Genomic DNA, 20,402 nt, shown 5'->3' with positions numbered 1-20,402 from the left:
ATCAGAACAATGACAATAGGGTTTCTAGCACTGTGTGCTCGAACCCCTAATAATAATAATAATAATTATACATTTACAATTAGATCATTGTTTATTGGTTTATTTTGTATTTACAAAATCTCCAGATTGCAGCATCGCTCCTTGTGTTTGTAGGCATCACAAGTTGAAGCAATCTATTTAGAGCCAGTTTCCCCCCTAACAAGTAAAATGAGACAGGCATCTACTGTCTGAAAATGTCAATTTGTATGCACCAATATACAAACCTTGCTGCATCAGTACAGATTGTATGAATTATATATTGAGTTACATATATTTTATACATTTATACAAATCTGTAAATTTGTATACATTGGTGTTAAGGATAGCAGTATGAATACAATGAAAACATGATGTAAGTAGAAAATTGAGTATATATGTATATACACACACAAAGCACTTTATAGTGCCATACTTTGTTTGTGGACTAGCATTAAGTCACAGTCCATGGAATGCAAAATACAGGATGGCATTTATGGTTAAATGTACATTTAGGCATAACTATTGAAGAACAGGGATTGAGGACTTTTATATTGAAATCACTGAGCTCCGCGGCTGGTCACATGCTTCACTTATCCTGCAGACTCTTCAGTGGTAAGTTCCTGTACATGAGGTAAGACGCACCTTGCCATTTTAAAGCTGAATTGTGTTAGCTAAATGCATTGAGGTAGTTTTAAACTGCGATATAAAATGGGTGTAGTGGTAAAATAATGTAAAATTTGTGTAGCTGCTTAAATTAACATTTGTTGAGGCGGTTTAAGCAGATGAATATTAAAAATAGCACGTGTGACTAATTAGGTCGTGAGCTGGCTATCTAGTCAATTAAATGCTAATCGAATTCCCAGTCATATTAAGTTATTTACACGCAAACTGTCGTGTTAGCAGTCGTCTTTCATGTCTTGGGTAGGTAGTTAATTAGTTAACTATGTAGCTAGGAACTATTAAAGCACATGCATTCAACCAACATAATGTATGAAAGTCAACAGAATTCATCTACTGTCTCTTAACTAAGCTGAAGTTGGCGTTTTATTTGCCAGTGTCTTATTCAGATTTTCCGGTCCACCTTAAAAAGTCGAAGTACCAATTATTCACCAGTAGAGAGCAGGGTTGAGCCGAGCAAAACGAGTTTGGCATAAACATTTACAATAGATTGCCTGTTCTGGGTATTTCCAGTTTCCCTAACTCCAGATTAAAAAATAGTCTGTTGACTCTGACACCACATTATGAAAATAGAACTAATAGACTGTGAATTGCCTAAAAATACAAAAATATTACTGTACAGTTTTTTTTATTATGACCCCTCTGAACTTGGCATTTGAGAAGAGTAAAGGAGAATAAATGGCCTGTTCTGCATATTCCCAGATGCCCTAACTCCAGATTGTCAAATAGTCTGTTGAATGTGACACAAAATTATGAAAATATACCTATTAGACTGTGAGGAGCCTAAATAACTAAAAATATTACTGTACAGTTTTTTTTATTATGACCCTCTGAACTTGGCATTTGAGAAGAATAAATTGCCTGTTTTCCATATTTCCAGATGACTTAAATCCAGATTGTTAAATATTCTGTTGAACTCGACACTACATTATGAAAATAGAACTATTATACTGTGAATAGCCTAAAGAGATAAAAATATTACTGTATAGTTTTTTTTTATTATGACACTCTGAACTTGGCATTTGAGAAGATTAAAGAAGAATAAATGGCCTTTTCTGCATATTCCCAGATGCCCTAAATCCAGATTGTTAAATAGTCTACTGAATCCAACACCACATTATGAAAATGTACCTATTAAACTGTGAGGAGCTTCAATAACTGAAAATATTAATGTACAGTTTTTTTTATTATGACCCTCTGAATTTGGCATTTGAGAAGATTAAAGAAGAATAAATTGCCTGTTCTGCATATTTCCAGTTGCCCTAACTCCAGATTAAAAATAGTCTGTTGAATTTGACAGCACATTATGAAAATAGAACTAATAGACTGTGAATAGCCTAAAAATATAAAAAATATTACTGTACAGTTTTTTTTTATTATGACCCTCTGAACTTGGCATTTGAGAAGATGTCAGTAGAATAAATTGCCTGTTCTGCATATTTCCAGATGTCCTAAATCCAGATTCTCAAATAGTCTGTTAAATTTGACACAAAATCATGAAAACATACCTATTAGACTGTGATTAGCCTAAAGAGCTAAAAAGTATTACTGTAAAGTTTTTTTATTATGACCATCTGAACTGGCATTTCAGAAGATGTCAGTAGAATCAATTGCCTGTTCTGCATATTTCCAGTTGCCCTAACTCCAGATTAAAAAAAATAGTCTGTTGAATTTGACACCACATTATGAAAATAGAACTAATAGACTGTGTATAGCCTAAAAATTATAAAAATATTACTGTACCGTTTTTTTTATTATGACCCTCTGAACTTGGCATTTAAGATGTCAGTTGAATAAATTGCCTGTTCTGCATAATTCCAGTTGCCCTAAATCCAGATTGTTTAATAGTCTGTTGAATTTGACACAAAACTATCAAAATAGAATATTTAGACTATGAATAGCTTAAAGAACTAGAAATATTACTGTACAATGTTTTTGTTATGACACTGAACTTAGCACTTAAGCAATATTGAATAAGAACAAATGGCCTGTTTTGCATGATTCCTTTTTACCTAGGGGACTCCAGATTATCAAATAGTCTGTTGAATTTGAGACAACATTATGACAATATAACTATTATACTGTGAATTGCCTAAAGAACTAGAAATATTACTGTACCATTTTATATTATGACCCTCTGAACTCTGGATTTGAGAACATTCATTGACAATGAACAGACTGTTCTGCATATTTCCAGTTGATCTTACTTCACATTATCAGTTTGTTTTTGAAATTCAAGCTTATTTCCCACTTCTATATAACAATATTTCATGCAAGTGTGTGTCATATTTGAATCCTTACCTATTACAAAATTGTTAGCATTGTAATACTACCACGCACAAAGTACTCTGCGAAGCATGCACAAAAAAAAGGTGTTATAGACAACTTTCAAAATATTTCACACTTTTTAGTGCTTTGGTAAGCTACACTATGAGTAATTGTATATTGTATTCTTACTTATCACTAAAACTATGTGACATTTTTAATTTTAGACCAAAAAAGTTTGAGTATGCACAAAGAAATGACATCAATATTCAATATTCGCTTTTACGCTTATTTCGCATTTTGGCCAAAAAGTTCCATTTTGGTAGATTTGCAGTGGTCTGATACTCATTCCATTTCAATATGATCCCTTGCACAGTGCTCATTGAGTTTGTTTAAAGCTTGGGAAATCTTTTTGTATTCAAATTCAGCTTTAAACGTCTCCACTACAGTATCTCAGACCTGCCTGGTTTGTTCCTTGGTCTTGTAGTTTGCTGCACTAAAAGTAAAGGGGCTGAAAAATGTTGCACGCTTCACCTTTCAGTTATTTATTTCTACAAAAGTTTAAAATAGCCAGTAATTTTCATTCCACTTCACAATTGTGTCCCACTTGTTGTTGATTCTTCACAAAAAAATTACAATTTCATATCTTTGTTTGAAGCCTGAAATATATTATTTTTTCAGTTTTCACTTGCATGAAATATAGTTATATAGAGGTGAGAAATAAGCATGCATTTTAACGGACTGATAATGTGGAATAAGAGCAACTAGAAACATGTAGAACAGGCAATTTATTCTACTTCAATATTGTTTTAAGTGCTAAGATCAGAGAGTCATAATAAAAAGGTACAGTAATATTTCTAGTTCTTTAGGCTATTCACAGACTAATAGTTCTATTTTCATAAATTGGTGTCGAATTCAACAGAATATTTGGTAATCTGGAGTTAGGGCAACTGGAAATATGCAGAACAGGCAATTTATTCTCCATTAATCTTCTCAAATGCCAAGTTCATTGGGTCATAATAAAACAAATGTACAGTAATATTTTTATCTCTTTAGGCTATTCAAAGAATAATAGTTCTATTTTCATAATGTGGTGTTGAATTCAACAGACTATTTGATAATCTGGAGTTAGGGTGACTGAAAATATGCAGAACAGGCAATTTATTCTCCTTTAATCTTCACAAATGCCAAGTTCAGAGGGTCATAATAAAAAAAAACTGTACAGTAATATTTTTAGTTATTAAGGCAAATCACAGGCTAAAAGGTATATTTTCATAATTGTGTGTCAAATTTAACAGACTATTTCACAATCTGGATTTAGGACATCTGGGAATATGCAGAACAGGCAATTCATTCAACTGACATCTTCTTAAATGCCAAGTTCAGAGGGTCATAATAAAAAAAACGGTACAGTAATATTTTTATTCATTAAGGCTAACCACAGTCTAATAGGTATGTTTTCATAATGTGGTGTCGAGTTGGACAGACTATTTGACAATCTGGAGTTAGGGTAACTGGAAATATGCAGAACAGGCAATTTATTCTCCTTTAATCTTCTGAAATGCCAAGTTCAGAGGGTCATAATAAAAACTGTACAGTAATATTTTTAGTTATTAAAGCTGTTTACAGTATAATAGGTATGTTTTCATAATGTGGTGTCGAATTCAACAGACTATTTGATAATCTGGAGTTAATGCAACTGGGAATATGCAGAACAGACTACTTATTCTACTGACATCTACTCAAATGCCAAGTTCAGAGGGTCATAATAAAAAAGCTGCACAGTAATATTTTTATCTCTTTAGTCTATACATAGAATAGTTCTATTTTCATAATGTGGTGTCAAATTCAACTGACTATTTGATAATCTGGAGTTAGGGCAACTGGAAATACCCAGAACAGGCAATGTATTCTCAATGTTTATGCCCTAAATGCCAAATTCGTTTTGCTTGGCTCAACTCTGCTCTCTACTGGCGAATATTTGTTATTTCGACGTTTTAAGGTGGACCGGAAAATCGGAATAAGACACTGGCTAATAAGACGCTAACTTCAACTTCGTTGTCTCTTAAAGTCTTCACGCTGTGTTAGCAGTGCATGTACTAACTGACTAACTTTAGCTTAGCGATTAGCACTAGCTAGCAAAAAGCATTAACTATCGCTTTACTGCATTCATACACGTGGATAAACATTTTCAGAACTCCCACTGGTTATTTATTTCCCTAATTTCTCTTGTAAAACATTTAAACCTAAACACAGCATAGTATCGGATGTTAGGTAAACTAGCTTAGCTTAACATAGATAGCTAGAAAACTGACACTTGGTGCTAAATCTGGATATCTATAAAGAGATTCCGACTGTGGAAGAATCGTTATGTCAGTGAATCATATGTAAAGATTAAAATACCCTGTGGGGTGAATTCGGCAAACCTAAATGAGTTTCTCTGTTTATTTATAGTATTTTACATTTGTATCTGGTAATATAAAATTGACTGTATTTTTATGAATATATATATATATATAATGTGTGTGTGTGTGTGTGTGTCTGTCCAGAAGATTTTTTTTTATACTATGCTGATTTAGCTAGCCTGGTGAATCAGCATGGATTATTAGCTTTTTGATTTCCGTGACCATCTAAAACCAATTACCAGGAAGTAATGGTCTTTAGCTGGGTTTTCTGAAAGCATAATGCAGATTTATTTGTGTAAATAACCTCATTTGGGCAGGTCATTGACTAATAAACTGACAGTAGAAAATTAATGTGAACACTAGGTGGCAGTGTTATACCGTGTTTTCAGCTTGGCTAATTATTAAAAGCTTTGCACAAGTGGTGTTTTCACAGGTTACAGTTTGTATAGGGTTTCATACATGGTGTTCAGATATCATATGATGAGTTATTGATGAAATATTTAATTAATGCTAGTTGGTTGTATGTTAAAATATATTATAATATTCAAATTGTCTAGGCCTATTAATAAGCAACATAGTTGTTTACTTTATTATGTTTATTTGGCATGTGTAATTTGTGTTTTAGTTTGGAGCTGTGAGGCTAACTAATTCACATTAAATTATCAGTAATTCTTTTTATAAGAAGAAAACTTGAACCCAAGTCAACTAGGTGTGAGTGAGGACATTTCATTGGAATTAACAATTATATTTGTGTATACAAGTGTTGAAAATGGTTGAATTTAAACAGAAATTGGTATATTTTGATACATATTAAATCATTAATAAAAATGTTACAGTAAGAATGGAAACACACGGTCTTGAAATGTACCTTTTAAGTAATATAAGAAGCATTGTAGGGAAATACTTAATTAAATATTGTCTGATGTGTATTGCAACTTTTACAAACTGTGTACGGTTATCAAAATGTGTAGGTTTCCAATCTTGTCACTAACTCCATTCTCTTTGTGTTTTCGGAAACTCCCTACTGGTGAAAAGGAGTATTGGAGAGGAAACAGTTGTCGAAGGTTTGTTTTTAATATGTAATCTCAACTTTGTAGGGAATTATATGTACAAGCAAATATTTTGGTTGTGAAGTGTGGCATTTGGGTGTGGCATGTACACACAATATTGGCATCAAAAATCACTGATAAAATGAAACACATGCTGACATGCATGTGCATCACTGCATGTTCCTTGACAGAACCCAGCAAGATGTTTGTGTTGTGGGATTAGCAAATAAGCAACAGCAGAAATGCTATTGCGAAATTTACAACACCTGTAGCAGAGACAATACATGAAGTTAAGAATTTAAAGTAAAACAACACCAAACATAGAACACACACAACATTTGTCTCATCAATAATTGATAATTTAGTTATGTAGTCAACAAAGCTGGTTTAGTGAATTGGTTGCTACATGTAACCAATTAAACTGAATTTGTGTTGACTAGGTTTTATGTATAGCAATTATTGGATGAAAATATACAGTTGTGTTGTCCACTGATGAACACAAATGTTGCTGTATTCTCTGGGTTGATGGTTATTTAACTTAGTGTAAAATGAAAAACTGTCAGATTAATTGAGATCACCAGCATACAGCATTTACCATCAATCTTGTTCCAGTCAGACAGGGATTTTTAGAGTTTGTTCCACAAATTTATACACCATTTTTGGAACTAGGATTCTAGTGGAACGTGTGGTGTGTGTGATACAAATCATTGTGAAACCTGTTGTCACTTGTACACAAAATGTAGTGCTTTCATTACATAGTAGTAGTAAAATAAATATAATCTGTAGTTGGATTTATTTATGGCAATGCTTCATGTGCAGTACTGGAGGACTTACAACAGCTGATGAGTGGTGAGGTTGACACAATTTCAACTTGTGTACTTCTGTGCCAAAGAAGGAGCTAGAAGGATGTGTTAGTTAAAGCCTGTTATATGAACAAAAACTAAAATATACAGTGTTTACTTGAAAGCAGTAAAGTAGAAATGAATCTGGTTTTTGTTATATAGTATCAAAATTATCACACCACACAAATTATTTAGTGTTTGTTGTATGTGTACAAATTTACTCATGAGTGGACACTTCATAATAACTTTTTTTGTTTGGAATAAATACATAGGAATGTCTCAAATAAATAAATGTAATAAATGTAATGTTAGTTTAAGATCCGTTTACACCACTGATAATTAGAATAGTATAATACAATTGCACTTAAAAAGAACAATGAACTTATAATATACAGTGTTTACATTAAAACAGGAAACAAAATGTTATGTACTGTCAAAATGATCATACTACAATGTTTTTATTCTTATTTCTTGTGTATGTAATATTTTATTAATGAGTAGACACTTCATAACTATTTTTCTTTGGATGAAATATTGTCTAAAAAATAAATAACTGTAATTATTATTTTCAGTTTAAAATCTATTTACACTTATAATTAGAATATAATAATATTATGCAAATGCAGTTTAAATTAATGTACACATTGGAACTGATTATAACATGGTTAACTTTCGTAATTAACATAAATTAAATCTTATAAAAAATTAAACAATCAACATCTTAGCTCGTTTAGATGAATGTACTCTGCATGATAAGAGTCACAGAATGTGACATATTTCAGTGAATCAAAATTAATAAGCTTATGGACATTTTACACATAAACTGTACAATATTTTGTATTACCCATGAGTTTTGAGTCTAGTATGTCACAAGCTGAATAAATGGGTTGTATCATTAGAGTAAGTGGTTAAAGCTGTGAAGTGATGCGTAATGTTTTGCAATATGGTTAAATTTGAAGTTTTAGTAATGAATGTGGTGAAACATTGGTATACCACATACAACATGTATAGTATATTATAATACTGTTTTTTGTTTGTTTTGTTTGCAGATGCCGCCCAGCAAAGCATCCCGGAGGTCAGCTGCTGCGAAGAAGAGGATGGCAGACAGGGCTGTGGCTAAGACTGACGGGGTTACTTCTTCATCCCCTGACAAAAAAGATCTGACTGACTCTGTTCCTGCAAGCCACAGCCCACCTGTGGGCCAAGCAGCAGCTGACACTTCTTTACCTCTGACTGACGGGGTTACGTCTTCATCCCCTGACAAAAAAGACCTGACTGACGGGGTTACGCTTTTTCCCCATTATGAAAAACGCTCTAACACTGACCCAAAAGCCAATCTCTCAAGCAATGTCACAAGCAATGTCACAAGCAATGTCACAAGCAATGTCACAAGCAATGTCACAAGCAATGTCACAAGCAATGTCTCAAGCAATGTCTCAAGCAATGTCTCAAGCAATGTCTCAAGCAATGTCTCAGTCAACCTCTCTGCAAAACTCTCTGCAGCTCTCTCTACCAATCTCTCTGCCAGTCAAAATTGTATGTCTTCACATGTTTGTGCTGTTTATCCTCAGGCCCAGAGACTGACTGGTTCTTTTCATCAAGCACACTCACGGTTTGGCATTAACAGTAATAAACAGTGTGTTGCTAACAGTGTAACTGCAGTTATGACTAGTAGAATAAAGAATGTGCTGACATGGACAACACAAGACCTGGATGCAGTCCTGCTTGATGGAGATCAGTTCTACACTCACATTAGAGATGCTGGCAGGATTCATGATGCTTCAGGATACCTCTTTGTACAAGATTTGCCTACAGAATATGCACTACATGGTCATAGGTTTGAACTGAATTTCAGTGATGAAATGTTTACAGGACTGTTTGGTGTTACTGAATATGGAGATATGCAGAATGTGTACATGTCACATGATGAAGCCATTGTAAGAGTGCTATCTCAGTTTGATGCTTGTCTGTTTACTGTGAAAGTCAATACATGTGCTATCATCAAACAGGACTCGTGGTACGTCATTATTGACTCGCATGCGAGAAACACACACGGTGCAGTAGATGGTTCAGGTAAAAGCTTACTAGCTTATTATGCTAACTTGGAGTCACTTCTCAACCACGTCACAATCCTGGGTCTGTCATTGCAAGCAGAAGGTGAGCCGTTTGAAGTAACTGGTGTTGTAGTGGTTTCAAATTACATGGGGCAGCAGACTTCTGAAGCACACACGCAGGTAACTGAGGGTGTAAATGTGAGGAATGAACTGAAAGATGCTGCAGATAAAATGAACACTGTGAAAGACAGGGTAAGCAACAGGCTGCTCTATAGTGAAGCTGTAAAAGCTAAACATGTGTGCAAAATTCAACGTCTGAAAGCAAATAGTGAACCGCAGGTTACAGCAGAAAGGAAAGCTAAACATGTGACAAGTTCAGCCAATCAGGTTCTCACAAGTGACTCTGATGTCATGTTTATGAGCGAGACTCCAAGCGAAAGCTTTCAGTATGGTCCAATAACAGTTCAGCAACAAAAAAACCTGTGTCTGAAACTCAATGTTGTGTACAGTGAATCCCCACAGAAACAACAGAGTGAACTGGTTTCAGTAGGAGAACCCTGTGAAACGCAGAGGATAACAGGTGACGGGAACTGCTTCTTCCGATGTCTGGCGTTTTCAATCAGTGGGAGTGAAACGGAGCACTTAAAAATCAGACGTGCTGTTGTGAGACACATGGAAAAAAATGAGGCTCAGTATGTTAATCATCTCAGGCAAGGGTACAGCTCTCTTTCAGATTATATCAGTAGCAGCAGAATAAAATATACTGGAACATGGGCCACAGAGGTTGAAATTCAAGCTGCTGCAGATCTACTTGAAGTAGATATTTTCACATACACTAACAGTAAGTGGTTGAAGTACAGTACGCACTACGACTCAGGTGCTCGCAGCCATCAACAGTCTGGAATTTATCTGAAACACTGCAATCAGTCCCATTATGAAGTGGTAATTTGCATGAAAGTAAGAGATGGTGTGTGTTCTGGACTGTGTTCAGCGTTCTGCAGGAACCTACAACCTGAAACTGCATCAAGCCATCGCAAACTTCAAAGTATGAAAAGACAGTATGAAACAAATGAACAAAACAAAGAGGACAAAGTTAGAAAAATTCTGACAAAGTACCATGAAAATGAGGATTTTCGGAATTGTGTTAAAAAAAGAGCAGTTGAGCAATATTCATGCAGTGACCAATACAGGCAATACAAAAAATCTGAAAGTGTCAAAAAATATTCTGAAAATGAAGATTACAGGAATCACCTTAAAAAAACAAGTAAACGTAAATATGCCACAGATCACGAATACAGAGAATATAAAAAAGCTTCACGTATAATCAAATACAATACAGACGAGGAACGTAGGGAACATGAAAAACGTTCCAGTGTGCTGAGGTATAAAACGGATGAGGAACACAGAGAAAGTGTAAAAACAAACAGTGTTATGAAATATAGAACAGATGAGGAACACAGAGAAATTGTAAAAATGAACAGTGTTATGAAATATAGAACAGATGAGGAACACAGAGAAATTGTAAAAATGAACAGTGTTATGAAATATAGAACAGATGAGGAACACAGAGAAATTGTAAAAATGAACAGTGTTATGAAATATAGAACAGATGAGGAACACAGAGAAATTGTAAAAATGAACAGTGTTATGAAATATAGAACAGATGAGGAACACAGAGAAATTGTAAAAATGAACAGTGTTATGAAATATAGAACAGATGAGGAACACAGAGAAATTGTAAAAATGAACAGTGTTATGAAATATAGAACAGATGAGGAACACAGAGAAATTGTAAAAACGAACAGTGTTATGAAATATAGAACAGATGAGGAACACAGAGAAATTGTAAAAACGAACAGTGTTATGAAATATAGAACAGATGAGGAACACAGAGAAATTGTAAAAACGAACAGTGTTATGAAATATAGAACAGATGAGGAACACAGAGAAATTGTAAAAACGAACAGTGTTATGAAATATAGAACAGATGAGGAACACAGAAAAATTGTAAAAACGAACAGTGTTATGAAATATAGAACAGATGAGGAACACAGAGAAATTGTAAAAACGAACAGTGTTATGAAATATAGAACAGATGAGGAACACAGAGAAATTGTAAAAACGAACAGTGTTATGAAATATAGAACAGATGAGGAACACAGAGAAATTGTAAAAACGAACAGTGTTATGAAATATAGAACAGATGAGGAACACAGAGAAATTGTAAAAATGAACAGTGTTATGAAATATAGAACAGATGAGGAACACAGAGAAATTGTAAAAACGAACAGTGTTATGAAATATAGAACAGATGAGGAACACAGAGAAATTGTAAAAACGAACAGTGTTATGAAATATAGAACAGATGAGGAACACAGAGAGCATGTAAAGCAGATTTCCATTTTAAAATACAAAACAGACAGCTCATTTGCTCAGGTTGTGAAAAACAAAAACATAGAGAGAAGACACACAAATAAAAACAAAAGAAAAGACATTGAGTATGTAATTGAACAGTTCAAAAACAAAATAAGCACAGGTCCAGAATACGTGTGTGCGGTTTGTCACAGAGCTCTGTTCAAACACCAAGTCATACGATGTCGAAAACATGAATATTTGAAAAAAGATCCAGCAGTTGCATGTATAGCGGAAAGGTGTGTCACTGAGGATTATTTGCATATTTGCAATGAGAGCTGTGATGTACATTGTGCCATTAAAACTGGTCCAGCTGGTTCTCTTTGGGTTTGTTATACTTGTCACAGAAAGATTTGTAATGCAAAAATGCCAGAACAGAGTGTTGTGAATAATCTTTCATTGGATCCAGTCCCTCATGAATTGCAAACATTAAATTCATTGGAATGTCATTTGATTGCTATGCATATACCATTCATGAAGATTGTGCCACTGCCAAAAGGATCACAGAGCTCTGTCGTAGGCCCAATAACCTGTGTGCCATCAAATGTAGCTGATGCAGCTGAGCTTTTACCAAGATCAGAAAATGCTGATCTCATGATCCGTGTGAAATTGAAAAGAAAGTTGACATACAAGGGGCATTATAAGTATGAATTTGTCCACCCAGAGAAAATTCAAAATGCACTGATGTACCTCAAAAACCATAACAAATTCTACAGTGATGTTAAATTCAACAATGATTGGATTAATCCACTGAGCAACACTGCAGAAGCAGATGAGTGTGATGACCAAAGTGAACAAGCTGGTAATGAGGAACACACTGAGCATACCAATGAGGATGAGAACATTGATGAAACTCTTCTTGACCGACAACAGCATGGCATGTTTATGGATACTTGTTTACAACCTGTTGATGTAGCACAAGAGGTTCTGGATCAGCATTTTGATGGAATCATGTCTGTAGCACCTGCAGAAGGAAATAGTCCAGTCAGGCTATTAACTGATGAGTCAAACGAGGCCAAATGCTTCCCAGTTCTGTTCCCTAAAGGCACAGGTACTTTTCATGAGACAAGACCAGAAAGGCTGACATTATGTCAATATTTAAACTCAAGAATACTCAATGCAGATGGAAGATTTGCTAAAAACTTGGACTTTATCTTTTATGGCCAGTATTTGTCAGACCTAAATCAGGTTGTATCAAATGTATCAATCGCATTGAGAAAAGGACATTCCACACAGAAATCAGAAGTTACTTCAGAAATGTTGACAAACCATGAATCCTTACGACGCATTTTACATTTTGATGAAGGCTATAAATTCTTAAAACCTATCAGAGGTACTCCAGTGTTCTGGCAAAGCGTGCAGAAAGATTTGTTTGCAATGGTCAGACAACTAGGAATTCCAACCTGGTTTGCTTCGTTTTCCTCTGCTGACCTCCGGTGGCCAGAACTCATGCAAACAATCCTGAAACAAGAAGGAAAACATGTATCAGCTGATGAGCTTGATTGGTCAGAGAGATGTCACCTGCTGAAAAGTAACCCTGTGACTGCTGCTAGAATGTTTGACCATCGATTTCACTGTTTCCTTAAAGATGTCATCATGTCTGAAGCCAAACCAATTGGAGAGATCACTGATTTTTTCATGAGAGTTGAGTTCCAGAATCGTGGTTCACCTCACACTCATTGTCTTTTCTGGGTAAAAGATGCTCCACAGATAGACAGAGATGATGATGTGCGTGTTTGTCAGTTTATTAATCAGTATGTCACATGTGAATTGCCTTCAGATGAGGACAGAGAAATGCATGACATAGTGTCACAAGTTCAGATGCACAGCAAGAGACACTCAAAAACATGCAAAAAAAAGGGAACGACATGCAGATTTAACTTTCCACGTCCTCCAAGTAACAGAACATTTATTACACGATGTAAGACTGAAGAACATAAAAATGAAAATAATGATGAAAATGAAAAAGCTAGCAAATCCACAAAGACGATGGAAGTAGAATTAGCAAGTACAATATTAAAAGGAGTCAGAAATGCTTTATTAAATACTGAGGCCACATTTGACTCTGTTGACTCTTTATTTGCTTCCCTTGATATAAATCAAGAAATCTTTGAAGCAGCATATCAAACAATGACCAAGAAAACCAGTGTTGTGTTGAAGAGGAAACCATGTGATGTTTGGGTGAATCAGTATAACACACATCTTCTGAAAGCATGGAATGCAAATATGGACATACAGTTTGTAGTCGATGCATATTCCTGTATTGTTTATATCATCTCATACATATCAAAAGCAGAGAGAGAAATGGGGCTGTTGTTGTCACATGCACAAAAAGAAGCGTCAGAGCAAGGCAATCTTGATGCTAAACAAGCTATGCGCAAACTTGGCAGTGTTTTCTTGCATAATCGTGAAGTTTCAGCTCAAGAAAGTGTGTATCGTCTTACGAATATGAAATTAAAACAGGCATCTCGCAAAGTGCAATTTGTTCCAACTGGTGACACAATCAGAATGAGTCTTCCACTAAATGTCATACAGAGGAAAGCTCAGTGCGGCGATGATGACGGTGACAATATTTGGATGTATAGCATTTCTGACAGATATAAGAACAGACCTAAAAGCAAGGAATTTGAAGAAATGTGTTTGGCAAGGTTTGCATCAGAATATAGAATATTGTCTAAATCGGAACATTCATCCAGTGACAGCATCAAACTTTTGAAAGGATCAGGATTTGCCAAGAAAAGGTCACGAACAGAAGCTGCTGTGATTCGATATGCCCGTTTCTCACCAACAAAAAATCCAGAGAAATATCATGAAAGCATTTTAGAGTTGTTTTTGCCTCACTACCTCAAATCACAACTAAAACCATCCACTTTCCAGACATATCAAGAGTTTTATGAAACTGGGTCTGTGAAATATTCTGATAATGAACTTGTCTCAGTGAAAGTCACAGTAGACACAAATATGGCCATGTTTGAAAAAGAGAGTGACTCCATAGACAAAGCTCAGGAAGACCTAGATGCACATGGTCCAATGGAAGATGCATGGGCACAACTTTGTCCAGAGACTGAGCGTGAACGTTTAGAATGCATTGAGCAGAAACAGAAGGAAACTCCAGAAATAACTGAAAACAATGACATTATACCTGACCTTTTTCCCAAGGAAATCTATTCATTACAGGATAATTCTCATAACATGCCAAAGGAAGAAGCCATGGCTCTACTACGTTCAATGAATGAGACACAGTCCCAGATATTTTATAAAATCCGACACTGGTGTTTACAAAAGGCACGTGGTGACACTCCAGAACCCTTTCATGTGTTTATATCAGGCCCTGGAGGTGTAGGGAAATCTATGCTGATTAAAGCAATACATTATGAAGCACATCGTATCCTATCTCGCTTATCAAATAATCCTGATGACACACGTGTGTTACTGACAGCTCCAACTGGTGTAAGTGCTTATAACATTAATGCTGCAACAATACATACTTCTTTAGCTATTGGTACAGATGTAAAGCTACCATATCAACCACTGGGAGATGAGAAAATTAATTCTCTGAGAACAAAGTTGGGAAACCTGGATATATTAATTATTGATGAAATTTCAATGGTTGATCACAAACTCCTTGCATATGTTCATGGCAGACTGAGGCAGATCAAACAAACTGGAGATTATTCACCTTTTGGAAAGGTTTCTATCATCGCAGTTGGAGACTTTTATCAGCTCAATCCAGTTAAGGGTAAAGCTTTATATGCTGATCATGTGGGAATGAATCTGTGGCAAGACCATTTTGCTTTGGCTGAGTTGAGTCAGATAATGAGACAGAAAGATGTGGAATTCGCACAGTTGCTCAATCGATTAAGGAAACGACAGAAGTCTCATCCATTGCTGGAAAAAGATATAAGTATGCTGAAACAGTGTGAAACTGGTGAAGAACACATGACTTCCAATTTGCATATTTATGCCACAAATAATGAAGTTGATGACCACAATAGAGAAATGCTTCACAAGACATGCAAAGATACTATAGTTATTCGAGCACAAGATTATGAGAGAGACCCGAAAACTGGACACTTTCAAAAAGTAAAGGGCCACCACAGCAATGTTTGCAAGACATGTCTTTCACGATCACTTCACATTGCAGTTAATGCAAGAGTCATGCTCCTTAAAAACATTGATGTTTCAGATGGACTTGTGAATGGTGCTTTTGGTACAGTTAGTGATATACATTTTAATCCTGGAGAAGATTTCCCATCAAAAGTATATGTGACATTTGACAATGAAAGAGCTGGTAGAGGCTTACGAGCAAAACGGCCTTCCTTAAAACCAGGACTGGAAAAGGCTACACCAATTGAACCAGAAGAAGAGAGAGTCACAAGAAGTGGTGGCATACGACGACAGTTTCCCCTGAAATTATCTTGGGCTTGCACTATTCACAAAGTACAAGGTCTAACTGTGGATAAAGCTGTTGTGTCACTTAAAAAGATATTTGCACCTGGACAAGCATATGTGGCATTAAGTCGTGTGACTTCTCTGGAAGGTCTCATTATAGAAGATTTCAAGGAAACAGCTATTTATGCAAAACCTGATATAGAAAGTTTCATGCAAACTATGCCCGCATTTGTGGAGCCACTTAGAGAAACACATCTGTCATCATTATCATGTAAAGTACTTCTGCACAATGTTCAAGGGTTGTCATGTCACCTGGAAGACATAAAACAAGACAAAAGGTATATGGAAGCTGATATTATTTGCATGACAGAAACATGGATACAGTCAAGTCATACTGAAAATGATCTACAAATAAGTGGATTTTCATTCTGCAACAGCCCAAGGTCTGTTTCATATGACAAAAGTGAGGAACTCTTTGCTAAGTTGCAAGAAAAAGAACATGGTGGTGTTGGTGTGTATTACAAAACACAGATCAACTGTAGTTTTGTTGATTTACCCTGTATGAACATAGAGTGCATGCAGTTTACTATTCCCCACCTGAACTCAACAGCTGCAATTGTGTATAGACCACCTTCATACAGTTTAAAAGCATTTGTTAACAAGCTGTCAAATGTAATCAGTGTCATTGACACGTTTGCAGGAGGAAAAATTATTATGGGTGACTTCAATGAAAACCTTTTTGTGTCCAATACAGTGAGTGAAATGATGCAGCATAATGGCTTCACTCAAATTGTGAAAGATGCAACCACTGAAAATGGCACTTTAATTGATCATATCTATATTAAAGACATTGCAATTGAGAGTATATGTGTTTCTGTAATGCCTACTTATTTCAGCTATCATGAATGTGTTGTCTTAAATTTCTCGTATTAAAGGTTAGGTAATGACTAGTATATGGAGAGCAGTCCCATAAGATTCGTCCACCACCTGGGGGGTGGGGGTGGGGGAGACAGGGGTATGACAAAAAGCTGGACGGCCCCTGTGGGAAGTGGGTATAGGCTAGAGCTGAGGTGCCCTATTAACTGGTTTACAGCATACTGTATTTTTCGCACTATAAGGCGCACTTTCAACAAATATTAAGGTGCACCGGATTATAAGGTGCATTATGTGACACTGGTAAGAAACAGTGTAAAAAAAAAACATGTTTTCCTTCTAATTCAGAGCAACTAACCTAACCAAACAAAACTAATTCTTACAACAGCAAAAAATCTGAAGAGTCAGATAAGTTAAACAAGTGCTGGACGCTATTCTACACACAATTCTCCCCTGAAAACTGTTTATTTGGGTGAGTAAAGCACTTCTGTTTTTTTTTACAGTAAGCTTAGATTTCCAGACTTCCCCAGGAACCCTGCGTGTTCTATTAAACCAGGGAGATATTACCTACCTCTTCATCTCATGTAGCTTGTTTTAACATTGTAAAGGCTCTGGCTACAGGCCAATATACTCGCCTCTGAACGGGCAAAAAGCTAAAGTTTACCGCAGTTAGCACCTAATGCTAATACTGCTGGATAACTAAACTGAAACTCCTGTATAATGCTGTATTCAGCAGAGTGGCTTCACTGCTTCTTAATACTTGAATGGTAAAATTCATACATAAGGAGCACTGGATTTGTAAGTGCGCCTTATAGTGCGAAAAATATGGTACTTAATATTACTTTAATTATGTAGTTTGCCCTAAAACTTGCAGAGGGTTGCTTGAACACACAAAATGTGTATATTGTTACATGTACTGCGTCGATTTCTAAAAATCATTTGCTGGCAATCACTATAGGGCACCTCAGCTCTATTTTGTTTTTATTTATTTTATTTTTTTGAGATAGAGCTTTGTGCAAGATATATTTAATATTACAAATTATGCATGTCTTAAAATTTTATTTGTTTATAATATGTAAATGTATGTTATGTAATATATATGCACTTGTTAAAAATCATCCAAGACCTCCAACATTACAGCAACAGTCACAAAGCTGTCCACTGACTCCAAGCACCAAAGACGACATCTATGCAGTTGCAGCATTCTTTATAAAAGGTAACTAGATATACATAGCCAACTCTCTGCATAGAAAGTCTTTTCACATGACATTTAATAGTTCTCATACATATTTTCTTGTCCCTTCTCATTCTCAGAGACAGCGTTGCCAGTCTGAAAATGACACAACTAAGCCAAGTTGGGGCTCCAGTCAACAGAGAATGCTCAAACTGAAGGTGGTGCAGTAGTCTGGACAAAGATTCATCATACCCAGAGTGTGCAGTATTCACCAAAGTTTCAGTATCTCACACCAAGATATCATCCATGCAGTTGCAGCATTCTTCATATCAGGTAAGTCAAATATATAGACAATTCTCTGTATAGATAATGTTTTCGCACAACATTTAATAGTGCTCACACAGGTCTTCTTGTTCGTTCTCTTTCTTAGAGACAACTTTGCCAGTCTGAAAATGAGACAACTAAGCCAAGTAGAGGCTCCAGTCAACAGAGAATGCATAAACTGGAAGTGGTGCAACAGTATGGGCCATGATTCATAATACCCAGACTGTGCTGTATTCCCAAAAGCTTCAGTATCTTACACCAAGATATCATCCATGCAGTTGCAGCATTCTTCATATAAGGTAAGTCAAATATATAGACAATTTTCAGCATAGAAATTGTTTTCATTTAATAGTGCTCACACATGTCTTCTTGTCCCTTCTCATTCTCAGAGACAACGTTGCCAGTGTGTGACAGCTAAGCCAAGTTGAGACTCCAGTCAATAGAAGATGCTTAAACTGGAAGTGGTGCAGTAGTCTGGGTGAGGATTCATCATACCCAGAGTGTGCTGTATTCCCCTAAGTCTCTCACACCAAGATATCATTCATGCAGCATTCCTCATATAAGGTAACTTTAAATACACACTCAATTCTCTGCATAGCTAATCTTTTCTCAAGACATTTTTTATTTCTCACACATTTCTTCTTGTTCTTTCTCTCTGTCTCTGCCAGTCTGTGAATAAGACAACTAAGCCAGGCTGATGCTACAATGAACAACAGATGTCTAAACCGGAACAGGTGCTCTCATGTGGACAATGACTCATTATAGCCAAATTGAACTGTAATCGCGAAGGCTAACTCACACTACATCGACCTATGCATGGACAAGTATTCCACTTACTTCACTTTAATTTCCTCTTGGATGCATCCTTTGCACTTGGACTATTGGACTATTACTCTATGACAACTCCCAACTCTACTACTGTATTCAAGCTGGCATGCTAACAATACATCTGTTTTATGTACACTATATAATAATGTTTAATCATACCTGTTATTGTTTTTATGGATTTAATTTTGCTACTGTCCAAACAAAATCACATGTGTCCAAAATAGTTAGTTTACAGAAAAAAGGAAAAACAATCCCAATGTGAAACAAAATGTAGTCAAATTGTGTCATATTTTACACAATGAACATAGATTGGTATTTGTCTAATCATAAAGAAATATGTATATAATATAAACAGAAGCAGTGGGGAAAAATAATCACTGCAGGGGAAAAATGTTACTATGTAGGCAGATGTTTTTTTGTGGACAGCAGTAATATTCATATATATCCTGCACAAAGCTCTATCAATTTATTATTCATACCACAAGTTGTTTTATTATTTATTTATTTTGTGTGCGTGTGTGTGTGTGTGTGTTTGGGGGGGATGGGTGTGGGGTGGGGGGTTTATTGAATTATATATGGGATTGTGTATATACAATAAATATATGATTAAATAAAAGAAATTCTAAAACAACAGATTTGAAAAGGTCTTTAAATAATATTATTTTTAAAAAGCAGATGGATTAAAGTACTGTTCATGTATATATAAATATTACATCTTCATTCAACATAAGAACAGTGTGATCCATTAAATTACCTTTATTTAAAATTTTAATGATCACTAACATATTTTACCAGGACTTTCTGGACACACAATTATCTTATTATATATATATATATATATATATATATATATATATATATATATATATATATATATATATATATAATTTTTATAATAACTTCTAATAAAGAAGAATTTGAGATTATTTAGAATTCCTCTATGGTGTCCATTACAGACTTGTGTTCACTTCCCTCTACTGATCAGTGGGTACAAATTTATTAATATCCTAATATATTAATAGCTCTTACTAAATGTGGACTGCATTCCTCTACTCACTATAGATGTATAGCCTGAATGTTTACATACA

The 20,402-nt window shown here is 35.3% G+C and overlaps 1 protein-coding gene and 1 long non-coding RNA gene across 2 annotated transcripts; both read left to right on the top strand.

Annotated features, from left to right (window-relative positions):
• Positions 1-5,991: 5,991 nt before the first annotated feature.
• LOC125804721 (uncharacterized) lies at positions 5,992-17,088 on the top strand. Its single transcript, XM_049484014.1, has 3 exons — positions 5,992-6,430; positions 8,307-10,693; positions 11,672-17,088. Exons 2-3 carry the CDS (start codon positions 8,307-8,309, stop codon positions 17,046-17,048), a joined length of 7,764 nt encoding a protein of 2,587 aa, XP_049339971.1. The 5' UTR covers positions 5,992-6,430; the 3' UTR covers positions 17,049-17,088.
• Positions 17,089-18,251: 1,163 nt separating this feature from the next.
• On the top strand, positions 18,252-19,511 carry LOC125804866 (uncharacterized). Its single transcript, XR_007441087.1, has 4 exons — positions 18,252-18,495; positions 18,593-18,785; positions 18,876-19,050; positions 19,155-19,511. It is a non-coding gene; the product is annotated as an uncharacterized LOC125804866 (long non-coding RNA).
• Positions 19,512-20,402: the final 891 nt, after the last annotated feature.

Source organism: Astyanax mexicanus, chromosome 10 (assembly GCF_023375975.1).
Source record: "Astyanax mexicanus isolate ESR-SI-001 chromosome 10, AstMex3_surface, whole genome shotgun sequence".
Lineage (NCBI taxonomy): Eukaryota > Metazoa > Chordata > Actinopteri > Characiformes > Acestrorhamphidae > Astyanax > Astyanax mexicanus.
Note: the sequence above shows the minus strand (reverse complement) of the source record. Positions and strands in the feature narration are given on the sequence as shown.